This window comes from Pristiophorus japonicus, chromosome 2, assembly GCF_044704955.1.
Source record: "Pristiophorus japonicus isolate sPriJap1 chromosome 2, sPriJap1.hap1, whole genome shotgun sequence".
NCBI lineage: Eukaryota > Metazoa > Chordata > Chondrichthyes > Pristiophoridae > Pristiophorus > Pristiophorus japonicus.
Genome location: NC_091978.1, coordinates 62278335 through 62303497, shown reverse-complemented (window position 1 = coordinate 62303497; position 25163 = coordinate 62278335). Strand labels below are relative to the sequence as shown.

At 47.1% G+C, this 25163-nt stretch overlaps 1 protein-coding gene and 1 long non-coding RNA gene across 5 annotated transcripts in view; one reads left to right on the top strand and one right to left on the bottom strand.

Annotated features, from left to right (window-relative positions):
- rab27b (RAB27B, member RAS oncogene family) overlaps nt 1–25163 on the bottom strand; it is a 207951-nt gene that overhangs the window by 17003 nt on the left and 165785 nt on the right. For 2 of the 4 annotated variants that reach the window (XM_070867507.1, XM_070867508.1), the window contains exon 2: nt 11306–11477. In XM_070867507.1, the coding sequence (XP_070723608.1) occupies nt 11306–11458 (153 nt within the window). In that variant the 5' untranslated portion in view covers nt 11459–11477. Of the gene's footprint in view, nt 1–11305; nt 11478–11624; nt 11724–21457; nt 21558–25163 lie in introns of those variants that run through there. The other 2 variants (XM_070867506.1, XM_070867509.1) reach the window with 2 other exon arrangements.
- LOC139230301 (uncharacterized) lies at nt 21708–24329 on the top strand. The gene is made up of 3 exons (XR_011587899.1): nt 21708–21879; nt 23850–24006; nt 24155–24329. It is a non-coding gene; the product is annotated as an uncharacterized lncRNA (long non-coding RNA).

Here is a 25163-nt window from a genome sequence, read left to right as displayed (position 1 = left end):
CATCAAGATTCAAGGTGCGGCCCTCGACAACATGGATCATTTCCCATATCTCGGGAGCCTCTTATCAACAAAGGCAGACATTGATGCGGAGATTCAACATCACCTCCAGCGCAGCCTTCGGCTGTCTGAGGAAAAGAATGTTTGAAGACCAGGCCCTCAAATCTACCGCCAAGCTCATGGTCTACAGGGCTGCAGTAATACCCGCCCTCCTGTATGGATCTGAGGCATGGACGATGTATAGAAGGCACCTCAAGTCGCTGGAGATTTATCACCAACGATGTCTCCGCAAAATCCTGCAAATCCCCTGGGAGGACAGGCGCACCAACATCAGCGTCCTCGTCCATGCTAACATCCCCAGCATTGAAGCACTAACCACACTTGGTCAACTTCGCTGGACAGGCCACATAGTTCGCATGCCAGATACGAGACTCTCTAAGCAAATGCTTTATGCAGAACTCCTTCATGGTAAACGAGCCAAAGGTAGGCAGCAGAAATGGTATAAGGACACCCTCAAAGCCTCCCTGGTAAAGTGTGACATCACCACTGACACCTGGGAGACCCTGGCCGAAGACCGCATGAGGTAGAGAAATGCCTCCGGGAGGGCATCGAGCTCTTCGAGTCTCTACGCAAAGAATGTGAAGAGATCAAGCGCAGGCAGCCGACTGTGCGCACGGCAAACCAGCCCCACCCACCCCTTCCCTCGATGAATGTCTGTCCCTCCTGTAACAGGGTCTGTGGCTCTCATATCGGACTGTTCAGCCATCAAAGAATTCACTTTAGGAGTGGAAGCAAGTCTTCGGACTGCCTATGATGTTACCCCCCCCCCCCCCCCCCCCGCAAAATCGATGGCCACACTGCGGAGTGGAGTGGCCGCTGACTTTTCGTGGAATGACCGTTGATAGCCTAATTTCCCTCCCGTGTTTTCCTGGCAGTGCCCCAATCCCCCCCCGCCCTTACCGCTCCGCTGCTGCTGATCCGCAGTATGCGCATCATCACCGTGCGTACCGTCAAGCTAACCACCCCACCCCCCCACACGACAGCGACATTCCCCTCGGAAAATCTTCGGCCCGCACGGCGGTGCCAAAACCTGTTTTTTCAAGGTGGCCCAGTGAGACTGTGGCCTTCTGCAGTGGCGGTGCGGCTTCCCTTAAAGGGGAAATTTTTTTTTCGTCGGCTGACTGCTATGTCGGCCCGATAATTATGCCCCCCGGGTTCAGCTGGGCTGCCAACAGGGTGCCAAGCCACTGGCCCAGCCGAATCCCTCCCTGGTGGATCAGTGGGCCAAAGTTTTAAAAGCGTGGAGGCTCTCCCCTTTTAAGTGAAGGGGAGAGCTGTGGTGACGCGCCGCTGTGATGATGTCATCGCGGCGGTGACTCCGCACCGCACGCAACTTCCGCCCCTCAGTTGCTGTCACCGCCGTTTCTGCCCCTCAGATGTTGTCACCGCCCCCGTTAAGACTGATTTCCAGATCAAAACAAAAAAACAAAGAGCCGAATGTCGCTCAAGAGACGATCTGAACCGCAGCTGCGGTAAAAACCATCGTTTTGGGCGAAGGGCAATTTCTACCCACTTTACTGTTATACTCAAATCCTCTTGTAATAAAGACCTATCTGCTCTCAATTGCTTGCTGTACCTGCATGTTAACTTTCAGTGATTTGTGTGCAAGGACACCCTGGTCCCTCTGAACACCAACATTTCCCAATCTCTCACCCTTTAAAAAATACTCTGCTTTTTTATTTTTCCTACCAAAGTGGATAATTTCACATTTCTCCACGTTATATTCCATTTGCCATGTTCTTGCCCACTCACTTAGCCTGTCTATATCCAATTTAAGTCTCTTTGCATCCTCCTCACAACTTACATTCCCACCTAGCTTTGTATCATCAGCAAACTTGGATATAGTACATTTGGTCCCCTCATCCAAATCATTGATATAGACTGTGAATAGCAGAGGCCCAAGCACCGATCCTTGCCGTACCCCAGTAGTTACAGCCTGCCAACCCGAAAATGAACAGTTTATTCCTACACTCTGTTTCCTGTCCATTAACCAATCCTCAATCTATGCTAGTATATTATCCCCAATCCCATGTGCCCTAATTTTGTTTAACCTCTTGTGTGGCACCTTATTGAATGCCTTCTGAAAATCCAAGTACACCATATCCCTATATCTATTCTGCTCGTTACAACCTCAAAATCTCTGACAGATTTGTCAAACATGATTTCAGGCCTCATTATCATATTTAAAATGCCAACTCGCCTCCTGACAGTGGGATGGCTGCCTGTCCCCGTTCCGCCTGAGTAAAAGCTGAAAGTGGGCGGGTTTGAGGCGGGTTGGGGCATTTTTTCATGTTAAAATTCCCCCATTGTGGCCAAATTTGTCGTGGGTGATTTCACGCACATCAAGCTTCGGATAGAATCAAATACACCGTGTCATGCTCTCTTGGGGGAATTTTTTTATGAAACTGAAAAACATCCCACTTCACATCAATATTTTAATAGAACAGCAATGAAAAAGCAAGGCTACTCTGTCTTTGAAAAATTGAAAGAGACAAGATTTGCAATGCAAATTTGGGAAGGAGGTTCTTCACGCCCATTTTTCAGAATAATTGGGCAAATTATTATGTAAGTTGTATGCAGTTGATACAATCCATGTTCCATAAATGGGAACAACCCCTTGGCTAGAAGATTTAAATTAAATTAATATGTCCTAAGATACAGATGATGAAGGGCCATTTGGTTAAGTCTAGCTTATCCATCCAGAAAGAGCCCAGAAAGAGGAGAATCTAGAACTAAGGGACGTAGTCTCAGAATAAGGGGCCGCCCATTTAAAACGGAGATGAGGAAGAATTTCTTCTCTCAGAGGGTTGTGAATCTGTGGAATTCTCTACCCCAGAGAGTTGTGGAGGCTGGGTCATTGAATATATTTAAGGCGTAGACAGATTTTTGAGTGATAAGGGAGTAAAGGGTTATGGGGAGTGGGCAGAGAAGTGGAATTGCGACCAAGATCAGATCAGCCATGATCTTATTGAATAGCAGGACAGGCTCGAGGGGCCAGATGGCCTACTCCTGCTTCTATTTCTTATGTTCTTATCACAGCATTCAGCAGTTTTTTAAACAACTCTTAAGATTTTTGCCTCCACGATCCTACCTGGAAATGTTGATCACTGTGTGTGAGGAACTTCCTTCCATTCGATCTCAATTTGCTTTTTGCCAGTGGACTTTTTTCCGACATAATATTTTTATTTGCAGTAATGTTCTAGATTTACCTTTTCTATACTAGCTACCATTTACAAGATCCTTTTTCAGTCACATCCTTTTCAGTTTTTTTGATCTTATGCTGAGGATTAGTGTTGCGAAGCTTCTCTGTGTGCTTTCGGTTACAAAGTTGGGACAACCATAGATATCTTCTTGTGCTCAGTAGAGTCAGTGGAGTAGATTTTGACTTTGTGCGATAGTATAAACTGGGTGATAGCAAATTGGCAGCCCCTTTTACATCTCTCCTGATGTTTATTTCCATTGCACCATCACCGGTCCTAACATCTTTTTTGGCTCAGTATCAATGTTTGTCTGATAATGCTCCTGTGAAAAACCTTGTGATGTTTTATTATGTTAAAGGCGCTATAGTAATACAAGTGGTTATTGTAAAATATTTTTTTAACAGGATGTCTCCCTTGACACGACATTCCCATGATCTCAGCAGCTCAGGAACCATCAAATTCCTTAGGGAAATGTAATTATCTTGATCCCATTTTTAGCCAGATATTGGTCCAGTTCTTTTTTACATTCATATTAGATGTTTATTTCCAAAATAATATATAAACAGTCCTTTTGTAGATATACTTGTAGAAATATTTTTTCTGTAGCTTCCAATCCGCAGACAATGTTTTTCTGCAGCTTCCAATCCGCAGGCAATACAACTAGGGGCTGGAATTTCCGGGGCGTGAAAGGTGGCGGTGTGGCGATCCTCCGGTCATGCTTTGCGGCGGTGCTGAACAGGAGCGCCCAGAAGAGCTGCCTCTGGTTGTGACACCGGCGCGAGTTTTGAGTCTTGTCCGACCCGTCTGCCCAGAAGTGCGCCCACAGTGGCCACCTGGGAAATCTGAACAGTTCAATCATCCCGGCAACGGAAAGGAAGGTAAAGGACTCCAAAAGTAAGTGGGATTGTTTTTTCTTTAAATTTTTTGTGTGATTTGTGTTGTGGTGGTGTGGGAAATGTTTTGGGAATGATTTTGTGTTTTTTTATATGTTTCCCACCCCCCACCCCCCCCCCAGGCGTCTCTCGGAGCGCTCCCTGGCTGGCTGTTTAGCTCGGGAGTTTCCCATCCTTGTGCCAAGAGAGGTGTACACAAGGTCCAGATGCACAAAGTTAACAACTAAGATGCAAATTATTCCCGACTGCTAACTTTCCCAGACCCGCCGCTATTATCGCCTCGAAAACATAAAAGCCTAAAATCCAGTCCTAAATCTTTTGACATATACTGGCAATTCAAAGGTCGCTTAGTTCAGTGCTTAAAATAAACAAGTGTAGGGTTGAAATAGCCCCTTTCTGCGACAGCCGTCAGTGCCTCTGGGGGTGCGAAATACTTTTCACCCGGGCGGGGGGGTGTGGGGTGCTACTGGCTCCTGCAAAACTGCGAGGGAGTTAGCGGAGGCGCTGCCACAGTAGCGCCCTGGATATTGCCCTGCGCCCCACAAACCTGACCGACATTCGCTCGCGGGGCGGAAGTTAAAGGGGAGGTTGTGAGTGCCCCACACCTGCCACCTTGGCGGTTTTGCCGACTCACCAGTCGGCCTGACTTCTTCGCCCCTTGTGAGATTGCGCTCCCCTTCCTCTGACTGGCGGTAACTGCAATCTTGCGGCCGGGGTGGGACCTCCCTGCTGGGTGCAGGAAGTCCTGCCCCGAGCCGGTTACTCTCCCCAATAGAGGTACTGGGGAATTTCTCCCCATGTGTGTTATCTTCTTAAAGTAGGTTGAGGTTTATACCCTGATTACATGTTTGTGGCAAAAAGATTTGTTATTTGGAGATTGTTACCAGAAGTTTAACCTAGACTCCTGCGCTAAGCATTGTTATCCTCCCCTTTTCTCCTTCCTACATTTCTCCCATCTTCTCCTAAAGACATGACCTTATGTTGGGTTATGGTCAACCTCCGATATCTCACTCAAGCAGCCACACTTCACGTGAGAAACTTAACACTGAGGGGCCGAAATTGACCCTTTCCTTAAGGCCTCTTAACACCGGAAAGCGATGGCCATGCTGCGGAGTGCAATGGCCGCCGAGTTTTCATGTAATGGCTGCCATTATCAAAATTCCGCTCCCCCCATACCGCTCCGCTGCTGCCGATCTGTGATAAGTGCGTCATCACAGTGTGCACCACCGATCTAACCCCCCGACGGCGACATTCCGGCATGAAAATCTTCGGCCTACATGGCGGTGCCAAAACAAGCATGTATACAGACGACATCATCATCATCAAAACAAGATGATGATGATGATGTCGTCCGTATACATGCACTTTCCAGCAGGGTCATAGGATGGTAAAACAAGCGGCTTCTGCATTGGCGGCATGGCTCCCCTTAAAGAGGAGGACCTACTGCCGCTGCCACCATGTTTTTTTTGTCGGCCGATTGCCATGTTGGCCCGATAATTATGCCCCCCCAAGGTTCGGCCGGGCCTCCAACAGGCAGCCTGGCACCTCCTCTTGGGTGCGAGGCCATTGACCTGGCCAAAACCCTCCCTGGTGGCCCAGTGGACTTAAGTTTAAATGTTGTGCAGGCTCTCCCCTTTAAGTGAAGGGGAGAGCCGTGGCAATGCGGCGCCGTAATTACGTCATCGCGGCGGCACTCCGCACCGCCCCCAACTTCCTCCCCTCTAGTGGTGTCGCCGCCGCATATATGCCCCCATTAAAAGCGAGTTCCGGATCCAAGTGAAAAATAAAAAGAGTGGAACTTCGCTCAAGAGGCCACCTCAACCACCACGGCGGCAAAAACCATAGAAACAGGGTGCGTTAGCCATGTTTTGGGCGCGGGCAATTAAGGCCTCTGAGTGTTGGCAGGCTATTTTACTGTGGCCAGCAACATGTTTGAGTCTGATCTTTTCCTCACCCAATGTCCACACATGCTTCTTTCCCAGTGAATTATGTTGGATATGGTCAGGAGCAAGCACCCCTTGCATTTCTTTTCTCCCTATGTGGAAGGTGTGGGATGGGAGGGGGAATGCTGTGAGAAATTCCAACATTCCTACAAGATTTTCAATCAAAACAAGTCTCAAAATAGTTATCAATGCTTTAGAAAGTGCCTTGTGATCCCATAGTATAATTCAATCATTCTTAGAATCATAAAATAGTTACAGTATAGAAGGAGACCATTTGGCCCATCAAGACTGTGCTGGCTCTCTGCAAGAACACTTCAGCTAGACCCATGCCCCCGCCCTTTCCCCATAGCCCCGCAAAGTTGTTTCCTTCAGGTACTTATCCAATTCCCTTTTGAAAGCCGCAATTGAATCTGCCTTCCACCACCCTTTCAGGCAGTGCATTCTCGATCATAACCACTGGCTGGGTAAAAAAGATTTTCCTCATGTGCCTTTGGTTCTTTTGCCAATCACCTTAATTCCGTGTCCTCTGGTTCTTGACCCTTCTACCAATGGGAACAGTTTCTCTCTATCTACTCTATCCAGATCCCTCATGATTTTGAGCACCTCGGTCAAATCACCTCTCAATCTTCTCTGCTCCAAGGAGAACAACCCCAGCTTCTGCAGTCTATCAACATAACTGAAGTCCCTCATCCCTGGAATCATTTTTGTAAATCTTTTCTGCGCCCTCTCTAAGATCTTCACATCCTTCCTAAAGTGCAGTCCCTGAATTGGACACAATACTCCAGTTGAGGCCGAACCAGTGTTTTATAAAGGTTCATCATAACTTCCTTGCTTTTGTATTCTTTGCCTCTATTTATGAAGCCCATTATCCTGTATGCTTTTTTAGCCACTTTCTCAACCAGCCCTGCCAGCTTCAACGATTTATGCACATATACCCCCAGGTCTCTCTGTTCATGCAACCCCTTTAGAATTGTGCCTTTTCGTTTATATTGCCTCTCCTCATTCTTCCTACCAAAATGCATCACTTCGCACTTTTCTGCATTAAATTTCATCTGCCACGTGTCTGCCCATTCCACCAGCCTACATTCTCTTAAAATCTATCATTCTCCTCCTCACTGTTCACTATATTTCTTAGTTTTGTGTCATTTGCAAATTTTAAAATTGAGCCCTGTACACTCAAGTCCGAGTCACTAATATATGTCAAGAAAAGCAGTGGTCCTAGTACCGACCCCTGGAGAACACCACTGTGTATCTTCCTCCAGTCCAATAAATAACCATTCATCTCTGCTCTATCATTTAGCCAATTTTGTATCCACTGTCCCTTTTATTCCATAGGCTTCAACTTTGCTGGCAAGCCTATTATGTGTCACTTTATCAAAAGGCTTTTGGCAGTCTATTTACACCACATCAACTGCACTGCTCTCTTTGTTACCTCATCAAAAAACTCATTCAAGTTAGTCAAATACGATTTGCCTTTAACAAATCCGTGCTGGCTTTTCTTAATTAACCCACACTTTCCAAGTGACTGTTAATTTTGTCCCGGATTATGATTTCTAAATGTTTTCCCACTGCCGAGGTTAAACTGACTGGTCTGTAGTCACTGGGATTATCCTTACACCCTGTTTTGAACCAGGGTGTCACCTTTGCAATTCTCCAGTCCTCTGGCACCAACCCCATATCCAAGGAGGATTGGAAGATTATGGCCAGTACCTCCGCAATTTCCAATTTTACTTCCCTCAGCATCCTAGGATGCATCCTATTCAGTTCTGGTGACTTATCTACTTTAAGTACAGCCAGCCTTTCTAGTACTTCCTCTTTATCATTTTTTATCTCCACTATATCATCTTTTACGATGACTTTCTTGGTAAAGAAGATGCAAAGTCCTCATTTCGTACCTCAGCCATGCCCTCTGCCTTCATGTGTAGGTCTTCATTTTGGTCCCTAATCAGCCCCACCCCTCCTCTTAATAACCCCTTTATTATTTATGTGCCTATAGAAGACTTTTGGATTCATTTTTATGTTCGTTGCTGATCTATTATCATACTCTCTCTTTGCCCGTCTTATTTCCTTTACCACTTCCCTTTTGAACTTTCTATAAACTTAATCCTGTTAAAGTTATAGTGCCATTTAAGAACAACAGTCAGCATCTGTGCTCTTTATCTATAATGTATTAAAAATATTATGCCTGGTGTGTGTGGTTCAGTATTTCACCAAGTAATGCAATTATCATCAACTATCAAGAGAAATCCTCTCGCTCCATGTTGGAAGGGACCCTTTGCTTTGCTGACGGGGTGGGTAGGGGACCTGCTCCCGTGTGTTCGTTGTTGCCCTTCCACTTAGTCAGTCGGAGGTGATAGTCCGAGTCAATACCTAATCAACAGAATCGATCGTGAGCAACTGTTTCCACTGGCAGCAGGGTTGTTAACCAGAGGACACAGATTTAAAATAATGGGCGTAAGAGCCAGAGGGGAGATGAGCAGAATTGTTTTTATGCAGCGAGTTGTTATGATCTGATATGCACTGCCTGAAAGGGCAGTGGAAGCAGATTCAATAATAACTTTCAAAAGGGAATTGGATAAATACTTGAAAAGGAAAGAATTACAGGGCTATGGAGAAAGAACAGGGGAGTGGGACTAATTGGACAGCTCTTTTAAAGAGCCAGCACAGGCACGATGGGCTGAATAGCCTCCTTCTATGCTCTATGAATCTATGATTCTAGGTGCACAAGTCGGGTGAGATTTCCTCTTGGTGCAGTAGTTCTCCTCAGCAGTTCCCTCACAGAAACATATAATAGTAAGAATGCAATGCATTAAGCAACATAATACTCTATGGGCCCAAGTTTCCACACGATAAAAAACGGGCGTCCCTCCGAGCTGGGCGCCCGTTTTTCGCGCCTAAAACGGCGCCTAAAAAAAAAAATCGCGATTCTGGAGCGTTCTGCAGCTCCTTGTCTGCTTGGCGCGGCGCCCAGGGGGGCGGAGCCTACACTCGCGGCGATTTTGTAAGTGGGAGGGGGCGAGTACTATTTAAATTCGTTTTTTTCCTGTCGGCAACGCTGCGCGTGCCCGTTGGAGCGTTCGCGTACGCGCAGTGTGAAAAAAACATTGGCACTCGGCCATTTTTGTAGTTCTTTGTAGCTGTTTAATTTTTGAAATTTAAAAAAATAAAAGCACATTGCCATCAGCACATCAGCACTTGCAGCCTTCTCACTGTCTCCTTCCCCCCCCCCCCCCGCGGGAAGAACGGGCGCCTCCCCCACCCCTGCGAGAAAGAACGGGCACCTCCTACCCCCCCGCGGGAAAGAATGGGCGCCTCCTCCTCCCCCCCCCCGCGGGAAGAACGGGCGCCTCCCCCCCCCCCCCCCCCCGCGGGAAGAACGGGCGCCTCCTAACCCCCCCCCCCCCCGCCGGAAAGAACGGGCACTTCCTACCCCCCCCGCGGGAAGAACGGACGCCTCCCCCCCCCCCCCCCGCGGGAAAGAACGGGCGCCTCCTCCCCCCCCCCCGCGGGAAAGAACGGGCGCCTCCTAACCCCCCGCGGGAAAGAACGGGCGCCTCCTACCCCCCCCGCGGGAAAGAACGGGCACCTCCTACCCCCCCGCGGGAAGAACGGGCGCCTCCTCCCTCCCACGGGAAAGAACGGGCACCTCCTACCCCCCGCGGGAAAGAACGGGCGCCTCCTACCCCCCCCGCGGGAAGAACGGGCGCCTCCTCCCTCCCACGGGAAAGAACGGGCACCTCCTACCCCCCGCGGGAAAGAACGGGCACCTCCTACCCCCCCGCGGGAAGAACGGGCGCCTCCTCCCTCCCACGGGAAAGAACGGGCACCTCCTACCCCCCGCGGGAAAGAACGGGCGCCTCCTACCCCCCCCGCGGGAAAGAACGGGCGCCTACTCCCCCCCGCGGGAAAGAACGGGCACCTCCTACCCCCCCCCCCCGCGGGAAGAACGGGCGCCTCCTCCCCCCCGCGGGAAAGAACGGGCGCCTCCTAACCCCCCCCGCGGGAAGAACGGGCGCCTCCTCCCCCCCGCGGGAAAGAACGGGCGCCTCCTACCCCCCCCCCCGCGGGAAGAACGGGCGCCTCCTACTCCCCCCCCCCGCGGGAAAGAACGGGCACCTCCTACTCCCCCCCCCCGCGGGAAAGAACGGGCACCTCCTACCTCCCCCCGCGGGAAGAATGGGCGCCTCCTCCCCCCCGCGGGAAAGAACGGGCGCCTCCTACCCCCCCCGCGGGAAGAACGGGCGCCTACTCCCCCCCGCGGGAAAGAACGGGCGCCTCCTCTCTCCCCCCCCCGCGGGAAGAACGGGCGCCTCCCCCCCCCCCGGCGGCAAGAACGGGCGCCTCAGGCTGACTGCAGAATTCTCCCTGGCTGAAGCACTTTCACACAGATAGGAAGATGGTTTATTTAATCTTTTCTTTGCTTATAAATGTTTATTCAGGTTGGATTTATTATTATAATATTTGTATAAGTATAAATGAAGATTTATTGTAGAATTTAATGACTTCCCTTCCCCCCCCTCCCCCCCACCTCGTTCTGGACGCCTAATTTGTAACCTGCGCCTGATTTTTTAATGTGTAGACAAGGGTTTTTCAGTTCTACAAAAATCTTCACTTGCTCCATTCTAAGTTAGTTTGGAGTACGTTTTCACTGTGGAAACTTTCAAATCAGGCGTCAGTGGCCGGACACGCCCCCTTTTGAAGAAAAAATTCTGTTCCAAAGTAGAACTGTTCCACCTGACTAGAACTGCAGAAAAAAAAACGTGGAGAATTGCGATTTCTAAGATAGTCCGTTCTCCACCAGTTGCTCCTAAAAATCAGGCGCAAATCATGTGGAAACTTGGGCCCTATAACCTCGCTCATTAAAGCACTAATATATAGCTTGGACCGCTACAAACTCACTTCTCTGACTAAACTAGCCCTACTTTTATCATAATTCAGCTCACTACAGAGATTCCACTCACCCAGAATGGACATTGCAGGGAGGGCAAACAAACAATATCTTAAGATGAATATCTGTTGTATGAATTTTTTTTCCCCACAACACATACAAACAATTGACAAACGATGATCTTTATAAGTAAAATTAAAATAAAACTTTTAAAGCACGCTTAATTTCTATTTGTAGTATTTTCCCTCTTTAGACCAGATTTGCCCATGATTGATGGTGTTGGACTGCAGCTGGAATGGTTAGAGAAAATAGGCAAGCACTCACCAGTCTCTTTTCCCGGAAGTCAATTCCCACTGTGGTGACAAACTTGGGGTTGAACTTATTCTCTGTGTACCGGTAGAGAAACGTGGTCTTACCAACCCCCGAGTCCCCGAGAGCCAGGAGCTTGATCAGATAATCGTAATCCCCATCAGTCATAGTGCTATTCAAGCTGACCCTGCAAAAACCAGGTCAAAAAGAACAGGGCATGAGAAACAAAATATCAAAAGCACATTAACTCTTTAGCTCCCATCTTTATAGGTAGCGATAAATACACGAGTTTCAAATGGTCAGAAAGATATCAAGGCCACAGGATGCTACTCACCTCAGCAGCTGAAAAAATTCTATATTTGAGCAAATCTCAAAACAGGTATCAATGGAAAGTGCCTTGCGATCCCATTGTATGATTCAATCATTCTTAATCCTGTTAAAGTTGTAACAATATTTAATTTAACAGCAACGGTAAGTTGGCCATTTTCTTTCTTTACATTCCATACCTCCCCTTTAATTATCACCCCCGTGAGTGGCCTACAGCCCGGTAGGCGGTCGTGTGCAAGGGGGCGCTAACGAATTTTCGCTCTGGGCCGCTGCGCATGGTGATGATGTTGTCACTGCTGGCGCAGTGGAGCGGGGCGCTACCGGTCACTGTTACCGCTAAACTCCCGCGGAACTTTGCGGGAGTCGGTAGAGATGCTATGCTTGGGCGAAAAGTTGTTTGCATAAACCTGTGCAATAAGGGAAGGCTGTTTCTAGCCCCTTTGAAACATTTAAATTTATTTTTCAAAAAATTAAATTTGTATTATATTTAATTAAATGTCATTTTAATTCTTTTTAAATGTGTAATTTAAAAAAAATGTATTTGATGTGCATGTATTGTTTGGTGTATTCCCATTCATGAATATGGGGATTCCGTACGTACGCAAGCACGAGTCTTCGTGGATCCAGAATCAGCAGGGAGGTTCGTAGATTTTTTGCTGGTCGGAGGCATCCGTGGGAAGCCTCCGACCGCAAATTCAGGCTCAGTGTCTCTGCAAGAGACAGGTTCAAAGTTAGTGGTAGGGCCTTCAGAGTGTAGGAACCACCAGCTCAAATTACATGTGTGTGTGAAACATCAGCACACACTTGAAGTCATCATCATCATCATAGGCGGTCCCTCAAACGAGGATGACTTGCTTCCACACCAAAAGGGATGAGTTCATAGATGTTTCAATGAAGGGCCTGATATTCCAGTCCTGAACTCCAGGGGTGGAAGATGCCTGTGCATGGATTTTTTTAATGTGTGATGACCGTTGCACATCAGCCACCACACGGGCTTGACAGAGCTAGGCCTTTATTCAGTGGCACAGTAGCTTCTACTTCGATGAAAGCAAGCTACATGTTTGCACCTGTCTAATTAAAATTTCACTCCTCAACAGTTGAGTATTTTTCTATGAATGCAACAAGTTGAGCTCTCTGAGGGAAAGCAAAACTCAGAAACAAACTACTTTCCTACTTTTAATTTTCACTGCTGTGTATACAGAAGTTTTTACAAAACACACGTTTTTAAACGAGCTGGTTACTTCCATGGTCGGGGAGACTAGCACAGCCTCAAAATACGGGGGAGCCAATTTAAAACCGAGTTGAGAAGGAATTTCTTCTCCCAGAGGGTTGTGAATCTGTGGAATTCTCTGCCCAAGGAAGCAGTTGAGGCTAGCTCATTGAATGTATTCAAATCACAGATAGATAGATTTTTAACCAATAAGGGAATTAAGGGTTATGGGGAGCGGGCGGGTAAGTGGAGCTGAGTCCACGGCCAGATCAGCCATGATTTTTTGAATGGCGGAGCAGGCTCGAGGGGCTAGATGGCCTACTCCTGTTCCTAATTCTTATGTTCTTATGTTCTTATGCTGCCTCTCTCCCTAGGTCTTTCTGTGAGGAATGGGGAGTGTACTGGTCTTACATAGGTGTCTTAACATTGATGTGGAGGCCAGTCACTAATAATAGATCACCTCCACCCCAGAGCCTAGAAGCAGTGGCTCCTCCAAGGCTAAACATAAAATTAAATTCCATAATACGAAAAGGTAAATTAAAATCTTTGTTCTATGACCAATAGCTTAAGTACCACGCAGTGAAAATGTACATTTCATGTATTCCAACTAAATGTACAGGCCTTAATTTATTCTTAATACAATAACTACCATACATACAGCACAGAACATGATAAATTGATTCAATATATGAGGAATGTTGAGCTCCTTTGTAAGGTGAAGCTTTGCATTATTACCTAACAGTGGAAGTATAGTGGTGGCACAAGCTGTCATTATATACACGGTATGAATGAAAAAAACACGAGATCAGCAGCATGAAGGATGGAATCAGTATTTACAGCACAGAAACAGGCCATTCAGACCAACAGGTCCATTCTGCAGTTTAAAAAAAATTAATTCATGGAATGTGGGCGTCGCTGGCAAGGCCAGCATTTATTGCCCATCCCTAATTGCCCTTAAGAAGGTGGTGGTGAGTTGCCTTCTTGAACTGCTGCAGTCCACGTGAGTGAAAGTACTCCCATAGTACTGTTAGGGAATGAGTTCCAGGATTTTGACCCAGCGACTATGAAGGAACGGCGATATATTTCCAAGTCAGAATGGTGTGTGACTTGAAGGGGAACTTGCAGGTAGGTCATGGTGTTCCCTTGCACCTGCTGCCCTTGTCCTTCTAGGTGCTAGAGGTCATAGGTCTGGGAGGTGTTGCTGAAGAAGCCTTGGTGAGTTGCTGCATCTTGTAGATGGTACACACTGCAGCCACGGTGCACCAATGCTGGAGGGAGTAAATGTTTAAGGTGGTGGATGGGATGCCAATCAAGTGGGCTGCTTTGTCCTGGATGGTGTCGAGTGTCTTGAGTGTTGTTGGAGCTGCACTCATCCAGGCGAGTGGAGAGTATTCCATCACACTCCTGACTTGGAAAGGCTTTGGGAAGTCAGGAGGTGAGACACTTGCTGCAGAATACCCAGCCTCTGACTTGCTCTTGTTGCCACAGTATTTATATGGCTGGTCCAGTTAAGTTTCTGGTCAATGGTGACCAGATGTCAGCCGGTTGACGACCCGCAAGGCTGGCACTGACACCGCTTGTGGGGTGCTGGCCAATTTCCGCTGCGGGGCGGAAAAGGGTCGGCGCACAGTGATGATGCCATCGCGCGCCGCTAGCATGGCAGTGCCTCCACTAACTCCCAGGCAATTTTGCGGGTGCCAATAGCATCCCCCACCCCACCCCGGGCGGAAGCAGGTTCACGCCCCTTTACTGCCCCCCCGGGGTGCTAACGGGAGTCACAAAACAGGGCAATTCTGACCTCGAGAAGTTTCACATAAAACTGGTGGCTAATCAGATTAACAAGAAATATTTGCTTATTGCAACAAATAAATCTTCATAATGGGACAAATCCAGTCCTAAATAGTCAAAGGATCTATGCTGCTAATTAGATCATGGAAACCATCTGCTTGTTGATCAAAGATAGGATCTGATCTTTCTGTAAATGAAACCAGGAACTCAAAACTCTACTGCATTCATGCTGATCACTATCTACAAAATAGACAGAACATCTAAAACTTGATAAACCTGACCAGGTTTCAGTCGTGTTATATTAATACAATCAAGTTGCAGACCTCTATAACTTACTTAGTAGTCAATTAAATAAAAGTTAGAGATTTCCAAAATATAACACAAATTGTTTTTTTTTATTTGTTTCATGGGATGTGGGCCTCAAAGGCCAGTATTTATTGCCCATCCCGAATTTCCCTTGAGAAGGTGGTGGTGAGCCGCATTCTTGAACTGCTGCACTCCTTGTGGTGTAGTTACTCCAACAGTACTGTTACGAAGGGAGTTCCAGGATTTTGACCCAGCGACAATGAAGGAACAGCGATATATTTCCAAGTCAGGATGGTGTGTGATTTGGAAGGGAACTTGAAGGTGATGGCATTTCCATGTGCCTGCTGTCCTTGACCTTGTTGAGGTCATGGATTTGGGAGGTGCTGTCGAAGAAGCCTTGGCGAGTTTCTGCTGTGCATCTTGTAGATAGTCCTCAAATTAGTTAAGCCTCTTAGTTCATAACTGCTTTGCGTAACACCTCCATTTAGTCCGTGTGACCCCAAGAACGTCCGGTCACCTGTCATTTTACATCTCATCTAGACTCATCTTTTGTTTCTTTACTTGTCCTATTACCATCTCCTTTTGTCTTGCACCATCGCCCCTTTGTCATTTCATCACCTGCTTAAAGGGAGGGAGCCAGGTGGCAGATCGGGCTTTGGTGGGGGGAGGGGGGTAGGTTGGTGATTGTGACAGGGGCTAGAGGGAGACCGTAATCGGAAAAATGGAGGCTGAAGGCTTCTGTGAGGAGCTGGGGGAGTAGTCCTGCTCTCCTGGCTGACAAGGAATGCTATATAAGGCACTTAACTGTTGGAGCTGGCAGTTGTTGCCTCCCTTTTGCTGCTGGGTTTCCCAAGCCCTGGGAAACGCATGCGGAAACTGTTATATTTAAAACAGGCTCCCATTAGCACTGTGGGAGCCTGATTTAAATATGTTTAATGAAGTGACCACACCCGATTGATTGAGCAGTCACACGTGACTGCACCATCTACGTTTGAACCTCGATGATGGGAGCGCGCTTGGAAGCACGGGAAGAGAAGGCCTCCCCACCGCAATCGTAGGCGCCGCCGGGACCACCAGATAATTTCTTTAAAATTCTCGGGTCGGAGGCGTTCGTCCGAAAGAAGCCTCCGACCCGAATTTCAGGCCCATTATGTTTTGTCTAACTATGCTTCTGAGAAGTACCTTGGGATGTTAAACCACATTAAAGATGCTACAACAGATGTACTGCCCATCGCAATCTTCTCCCTTAACAGATTCCGTTACTGCACACATTACTTCAGTGTGGGCACATTGTGTCTTCCAGCTTATTCTCCAGCAACTTTCTTTCACATCTTATTGTAAAATCTTATTCCACTAGCCTCTGCGTTTTCATTTGGCTCTAGCTCTCAGAACCATAAAGAAATATCAACTCGCCCCAAACACTTCCCTTTTCATATCCCAATATCTATCTATGGCGGTGCAACCTATTGATAATTCAGATGGAAGAGAGGCATTATTTGTTACTTTCCTATAACAGGAAGTCTAAAAAACGTATAAATCCAAAAATGCAAAGAGAGACTACTTAAATAATAGGACAGCAGTTGCTTCATTGTAATAAAGCACCAATCAACACACTTTATGGTGCAAAAATGGACACTATGGGCCCAAATTTCCCTAACTTTTTTTTCTGGCGTCCTCTCTCTCGAGCTGCGCCGCTTTTACCCGCCTCCAAGCGCACCGAAAAAAGACCTCCGAATTTTGGCTGCTCCCCAACCTCTCCTCCGTCGTGGCGCAGCGTGGCCCAATGGATTGGGGGCGGAGCCAGGTCCCGGCGCTGAAAACAGTGCCAGGACCTCTGCACATGCGTGCTAGAGTCTACGCGCATGTGCAGTAGCTCCTGGCAGGCCGTTTCAGCAAACGCGTGCTGCAGGCTGTGTGGGAGGGGCTGAAGCACGCCGTCCCTAGCCCTGGCCGAATGGGCTCCCTCATCGACGGCCCGCTGTGTTCCCTAAGGTAGGACTTCTATTTTATATTTGTTATTTACTGATTGATTTTGGTGCTTTAGCTGCAGAGTTCCTTCTATTTTTTTACATGTTATTTATTGATTGCTTATTACTTTGGTCTTGGTGCTTTAGCGGCAGAGTTCCTTCTATTTTTTTATTTTTTATTTATTGATTGCTTATTACTTTTTGTGCTTTGTTTGGTGCTTGGTGGTGATTTAAATGTACTTACTTGCACAGATTCCTTAACTGTAAGTAAGGTCTTTCTGTGCGGACAAAAGTGGATACAAACGCTGCCCTAAGTTAGTTTAGTACAACTTTTTTCTAGCCAAATTGTCATAAATGGTTTAAGTGGCTGGGAACACCCCCTTTTGAAAAAAAAATTGACCTAGCAAAAAACCTAACTAACTCACTTACACTGGCGCAAATAAAATGTCATATTTGCAAACAAAAAGATACATCAGAAAAATCAAGTTACACCAAAAAAAAACGATGCAACTCATGGGGAAATTTGGGCCCAATGATCCATGACTTTTAATGAGCTTGTTAAATGGCAGGAATATGTTAAAGGCTAATGGCTTTCCTCTCAATCAAGTTATATTTCATGAGTCATTACGAGAAGATAACATTACTGCCACAGATTGCATTTGGGTTTTATTATATAAAAACAAAAGCTTCTTAAGGATGATCGTAACCACTTTTCTCGATATAATGGCCCTGAAATTCCAATGTCTTGGGTCCGTACGAAGTTTCTACGGACCCGGGAAGGCATCGGAAAAGCTGATTTTCAGCGCGCAACGTGCATGCGTTGAAAATCGGCTTTTCTGATCTGTCAAGTTTCTGGCTTGACAGATCCTCCGTATCGCGGGAGCGAGGAGACTTGCAGGGCAAGATTTCAGATATTTACGAATATCTTGCCCTGCAAATGTCCTTTAAAATCTTGCGCCTGAAAAAGCAGGCGTATAGCCTACTTTTACAGGCGCAAGTGTTTAAAAATACACAAAAACATTTTAAAATAAAGTTATAAAAACACATTTTATTGTTAAAAACCCTCCCAACTACAGTAAGTTTATTTTAAGGCTTAATTTTTAAAAATTTTAAAGTCGGGAAAATATTTTTTTTTATAACAACTTTAATTTAAATGAATGTTAAATCTGTAGTTTATTTTCTATTTTTTTATTGTGTTTTGGGTGTTTGTGCGGGGCTTCTCATTCATAATAATAGGAGCTCCAGACTTACTATGAATGAGAATCTATACTACACCTGATTGGCTGCTGTCTCCAGATCCCGGCCTGCGCATGTCCCCACGTGCACGCGCTGCGACGCGCAGTCACGGGAAGCCTCAGGCTCGGAAGTTCCAACGGGCGCAGCAGCAACAGGTAAGTGCGCATCTTTTTTCTCTTTTTCTGTCATTTTCCCGTGGGAAGAGCTTGACCGGAATTTAAGGGCCATTGTAATTGACAAACTCGTGGCTGTTTAGAGTTATAATGGGGCATAGGATTATAACAATTACATTATGGATGTTTAATATTGTATTACGACAACATGACTAATGAGCAATTTCATTATCAGTTCATCCCACATGGAACTGTTCTGCCTTAAATATTTGAACTCTTTAATCTCTTCTGATTGAGAATCAAGCATTTGCAGGATACTGGGAAGTATTGGCAATGCTGTAACATTTATTTGCACAGACACACATCAGCATGCAGGAAAACACTCCTGTTCAAATCAAATGAAGGCTTGGCCTTCACTGAGTGACTATCTGAGGAATGTTGGTGTGGTTTTATCCTGGCCCAATGAATTCAATCCAATATAAAAAAATGCCAGTCTGTACACTTGGTTCAGTGCCAAATTGTGTTTCTGTCATAAGCAGAAAAAGTAGAAGAATGAAACAAAGTGTTTTTTGTAGCTTCAAAAAACGTGAACTTCAAAAACAAATGAAGACAAGGAGATATGCTGAACTTTCATTGGGCCACGAGGCCTCAGGGATAAAAGATTACAAAAAATAGTCTTATAAAAGAAAATAAAGACTTGCATTTATATAGCTCCTTTCACGACCACCGGACGTCTCAAAGCGTCTTACAGCCAATGAAGTACTTTTGGAGTGTAGTCACCGTTGTAATGTGGGGAACGCGGCAGCCAACATGTGCACAGCAAACTCCCACAAACAGCAACGTGATAATGACTAGATAATCTGTTTTTGTTATGTTGATTGAGGGTTAAATATTTGCCAGGACACTGGGGATAACTCCCCTGTTCTTCTTCGAAATAGTTCCATGGGATCTTTTACGTCCACCTGAGAGAGCAGACAGGGCCTCGGTTTAACGTGTCATCCGAAAGACAGCACCTCCGACAGTGCAGCACTGTACTTGTGGAGTATCAGCTTAGATTTTTTCATGTGCTCAAGTTCCTGGAGTGGGACTTGAACCCAGAACCTTCTGACTCAGAGGCATAGCAGACACTTATGGGTCAAAATAGTGGACAATGGGCTTGTCATAACATAAACTGAAAGTGTACCCAACATTTTGTTACTTTAATTACAGGGGGAAAAACCTAGAGCATTCTAAAGTGTTGTTTGTAGCATACTAGTGCAGTAGTGGGGGTTCTGCAGAGGACAGGAATTTAAGTGCATTGTTGGCATAGAATAAAGGGAGCATCGAATTGTGTTAAATCTGGCATGGCACCACTGAGCATGTACACTAAAAAATATTCCGTCTCTCTCAACACAGTCACCCCTCATATTATTTACCACAGAAAGTTACTAAGAATAATCTCTGCATTTCACAACTCGCTATTACATATACATTGCACCAACAATGCACACATTCTCCATACTTCAGACTGACCATGATATACTACGTCAACACAGCAGCAGACTATAAAAAGGATTGTTCCCACATCAAGCATTCAGATAATCTGCATGGCTGTTGTCAATTATCACCAGTAGCACACAGATTTATCTGTGACTGGTGGTAATACTCCACCGACAAATACTGGAAAAGGAGAGCTACTTGACAGCTTTTCTAGAACACCACTGTTAAAAGATACTTAATTGGAACAACTTATTCATTTCTATTCAAGACCTAAAATGTGGAGTACAGATTAGGTTGAGGGGAAGTCCAACTTGAGTTTTATTTTGGCACACTGTCCAATATTTTAAAACCCAGCCACTGCAACCTTCAGAAAAAATATGGTTATGTTCATAAAAGTATGTATATGTAAAATAATATGATGCTGCATGTACACAGCAGGTCAATCAGCATCTGCAAATATTATGACATTTCAGTTTATATGGCTTTTGGCAGTATTGTGGTTATGTTACTGGACTAGTAATCCAGAAACCTATAAATCTAGATAAAGTGAGTTCTAATCCCATTTTGGAAGTTTAAAAATTTGAATTCAGTTATAAAACAAAAGAGGCTGGCATCAGTAAAAGTGATCATGAAGCTGTCAGATTGTCATTAAAAATTTAACTGGTTCACTAATGTCCTTTAGGGAAGGAAACCTGCTTTTCTGACCTGATCTGATGTGACTCCAGACCCACAGCAATGTGGTTGACTCATACAATGAATAACACTGTAGCAGTTGAAGAAGGCCCATCACCGTCTTTTCAGGGCAAGTAGGGATGGGCAATAAACGCTGGCCTTGCCAGCGACACTCACATCTCGAGAATAAATTTAAAAATACAGCCACCATGCCAACAACCTACCATTATGCATGCTGACTGATCTGCTGTGTATGGCAGGATTTTCAGCTTTTATTTCAGATTTCTAGCATTTACAATTTTTACTTTTCATTTTACATGCAAATATAAAATTTTAGATTAAAATAGGTCAATTTGCATGTCCTGTAAACCTGTTAAGAGTACCCTTCCTGTAGAGGGCATGCTCTCTAAATTTCCACAGAGCATTTACATAGCCTTTACAGGAAAACCAGATAAGACAGATAAAAATATACAGAAATGGGGGGAGGGGAACTATAATGCAGAAATTTATAATAGAAATGGGAACAAAAAGGCAAATCAACAACTAATGTGCAAATTCTTAACACAAGACAATGCTTGACCTTATTTCTACCGAGTCGCGTCTGTACATGTGGAACTGCTCCAGTTACTGGACTGTCTGGTTGGATTGTTCTTCCTGACTGAATCCTGCACTTTTGCATAATCAAGTCAGTTAAATACAAGTTAAGGCTTGTCAGAATTCAAAGTCCTTTGACTGGCATCCAGATTTGGCCCAATGTTTTAAAAATAAATTGTATAGCATTCTCTCACTCCACTTTGGGCTGCTTTGGGTGTGAAATGGTTAGTAGAGGCAGCAACATAACCACACAGCACTCAACAAATCGAGTAAAGAGGAGTGGAAGCATTCCTGCATTAGCAGGCTGAGACCTACTGCGTGTTAAACCACTGATGTGTAGATTTTAGATTAATAGAAACATGATTTTACAAAACCAGTTCACTTTCATGGTCCAACCGAGCACGAGTACAAAAACACAGCAGGCATCCGACCAAAACCATCAACATTCTTAAGGATACTTAAGACAAAGACTTACTGACTGTGTCCAGGAACACTCAGGCTTTGCCCCTGTAGCTCTGTAGGTAAGAGAAATGTCAGTGAAGGCTCCACCTCTGACTGTGCAGTGAACAGAGGGCTCGTGTCTGACTTCGCACAGAGGGGAGGCGTGGCTTCCAGCAGCAATTTGAGAACTCACCTCGGGCCAATTAAAAAAAAAAGGGAATTATGGCTTACCTGGGCAGAGAAAGCCAAGTCTCAAATGAGCATTTCCAAGAGATATTGAGGTAATGTGGGCCATCCTTGTCCTTCCCCCAGTCCAATCCCCACTCCAAAAAAGAATAGAGAACCTAGGTGCTTGGAATAAGTTTTTACAGGTTTTTAATCATCGGGAACTTGGAACAACAAACTTGGAAATTTTGATACAGAGCAGAAGATCTCTTGTGGCGTTGCTTGTGAGAGGCAAGTACTTATTTTTATTTATTATTCTCTCTTCGTTTCTCGAAGTTATTTACATAACTATAAGCGGTCGGATATAACTACGGGCAGACTTCATGCGGGTGGTGGGAGAAGTGCTCGTGCCCCCCGCCCGAAGTCCCTGGGGAGAGGCCCGCACCATTTTGAGGACCCTCTATGAAGTTTTGTAGATGTGATGCCCTGAGTTGCAACACTTTCGAAGTGAAGCACTTCTGAACTGTGACGCAACAAAAGACTTTTAAGGGGGCGAAATTGGCCTGTGCCCCGATTGGGGATGGTAGCCTTCTGGGGCCGGGACCTTTAGCGCCCGGCACAGAAGTCCCGGCCCTGCCGCGGAATTAGCTTTACCGCCCTTCAAAGGAAGCGGAGCACAATCTTACGCACTCTACTTCCTTTGGGGGGCGGGAACCGGGGCGCTACTGAGGCGCTGAGGGAAGCGCTGCCTTGATGCTCCGCGTGGGCTGACGCGCTTCAACGCCCCTCCCCTTTGATTGAAGGGGAGGGCCGCTGTGCAACCTGCACGGCTTCCGATGGCCTCCACTGGCCCACCAGGATAGCGTTGGACTGGCTTTGCAGCCCGGCACTCGAGACGGAGTGGCCGGCTGCACGATGGCGGCCCGGACCATGCTAGGGCCGCTATCGTTGAGCCAACCTCAGAGTCGGCCAACAAAACTAGAAGGTGGCCCGCAGCACTGGCGCCCTTTCCTTTAGTGAGCAGCCCGGGGAACGGATGTCCGCCAGCCTTGGGGCCCGCGAGGCAATTTCCTCTGCGGGATGTTAAGGGGTCGGCACGGGTGCAGTGAGGGGTCGTGCGCACGGCGATGAGGTCATCGCTGGTTGCATAGCGGCCTGGGGCACTAACTGCGGAGCAAACTCTCGGGCAATGTCCCTGGAGGCGGTAGCGCTCCCCTCCCCCGGGCGAAAACTGCCTTGTGACCCATGGAGGCGCTAACGTGCTATAAAGAGGGGCAGTTTCACCCCTTTAATCTTAATAGATTTCTGAAATTCAGTATCACCGATTTTGAGACGGTGTCGCTGAGAGGATTTTTTAACACCAGGCGTTAGGCGCGGCCCCGAAACCAGAAATTCAGTTTTGCCGCCTGAAAAGTGGATTGCAGCATAAAATCATGCCTTTACACACTTACCTGGAGGTGGTAAGCAGTGCTGAGTGGGCCGTTAAGTGGGTCCGCAACATCTGGCGTGAGGCAGCATTTGGAGCTGCGCCACAGACATAGTGGCACTACCTGGATTCCACTGAGGCGTTGATTGTGCGCCTCAATGCCTCGTGGGTATATACGCACTCACTCAGATGGTGAGGATGGCAGACCCAGCAGCAGCAGCTTGCCAGTGTGCCCATCGGCTATGGACGCCGCCGTGGATACACTCCTTGATGCCCTGGCGGGAGTTGCTCAGGTCAGGAGGAGACCACAACCACAGACATACAGACGGCAGAATGAGTTTCTGCGAGTGACATGGTGGCCAAGACAGCCACTCAGTGCCAAAAAAAGTGAAACGAGATGATGCGGCTGGTGACAGTATCTTAAATCTTAAATGCCAACATGTTATGCTCTGAGCTCAATGTGCACTCTCTGCTCAATGTAGTATTTGGGAATCCATGCCCTACACGGGTGAGGCCAGATGCAACTTTCCCATTTGAAGCCTCACCTACTGCAAGGCTCTGCATGCACTGTTAACCTTGCTACTTGGTTCTGCAGATCCACCCCTGATGTTGTTAACTCCTCAGTCTTCTGATGCGTCTGGTAGACGGCAGCCTCCCCGTTACTATTAGGTCCAGGTCGCCTAATTCAAGCATTCCCACACCAAGTCCACGCAGCGGGTGGAAGTTACATTGACCTGTGAAGACTCTCATACAGTTACATCTACTAAACTGTGTAAGGTACTTGGGACACACTGATAGAAGGGCTGTAACTCAGATGTTCTCTTTAATCTTACAGGAGAAGCTCGCCCACAACGCAGGGAGCAGATGTGGACTGCAGGAGGGGAGTCTGAACTCAAGGACCTCACTCCGTTGGAGGAACGTGTCTCGGCGCGGATGGGCATTCAAGTTGGTGCCATGGCGGTGGGTGAGGCCGACCCCCCTGGGCAGTGATGGTGTGTTGAGTTCCTTTGCAGCATTCAGCAGGCCACTTAGGCTTGGTTCCACAACCCTTCAGCTTTTTCCATGAGACTGCCACTCTCCAATGCCTTTGTCGCTCCTGGCCCTGCAGGTAACCACTTTTCTCTGGCTTTGTGCTTTCAGATGATGACTCAGACGGCCAGGGGACTGCACATCAGCATTCCACTGTGGGTGATGGTGGAGAGGACGAGCAGGTGGAGGACACCTCTCTGGACGTGACCAAGGATCCAGCGTCCTCAGAGAGCGGGGCCAGCAGTTTTTTGTCGGAAGGCGTGCTCGGGGAGATGGAAGTGGGTGATTCTCCGGGACCCAGTGACCTGCAGCAACGCCACGGGGGATGGGAGATCAGGGGGCTAGCTCCCCGGAGGCTGAGTGTGCCCCTGAGTGATGCTCAGCAGCACTCTGATGATGAGGCCGACTTTACGATCTCACAAGACAGTCATTTCAGATGCACAGCGATCTGCTGGGTGTTTTGTCAAGGTGGCCGAGGAGTGTCAAAGCAATTGCTTTGCGTGTGGTGGAGGCTGCCTCAACTATTGCATTTGTGTCTCAGCAGCCCATCCTTGGTAGATACCAACTGATGTTGGATGCTTCAAGTGATCGTGGCTGGCACAGGCTATGGCTGACGTGGCAGTAGCCATTGAGCACCAGGCCGACGCTATGGTAGGCCTGCAGACTGTCGTGTCCTCAGCATGTGATGGCATCAATTAGCTCTGTGGTGTGCTGCAGTCGCAGTCTGCGCTGATGCAGAGCCAACTTGAATCCACGCAGGCACTGACCACTGCCATCTTGTCTGGGGCCCCATCAGTTGCACGGGGAAATAACGTTGGCGAAGCACGACAGCAATCTGTGCTCAGCCAGATAGCTCCAGATGCTGAGTCTCTGCTCCGGGGGAGTAGCAGTGTGTCAGGCCTATCGGAACATGATGCCCTCGTTCAGGACGACATCATTCCGCCCTTGCCCCTACCACTCTCTACAACCCATCCACCACAGAGTGCTGCCGCCCATGCTGAGGTGATGCAGTCTGCAGTCTGGCCTTCCAGCGCCCGAGCTGGTGCGGAATGTCCTGCTGGGCAATCAGCTGTGGCAGAGGCGTCAACACAGCGACCTTCTACCAGCCTTGCTGCAGGCA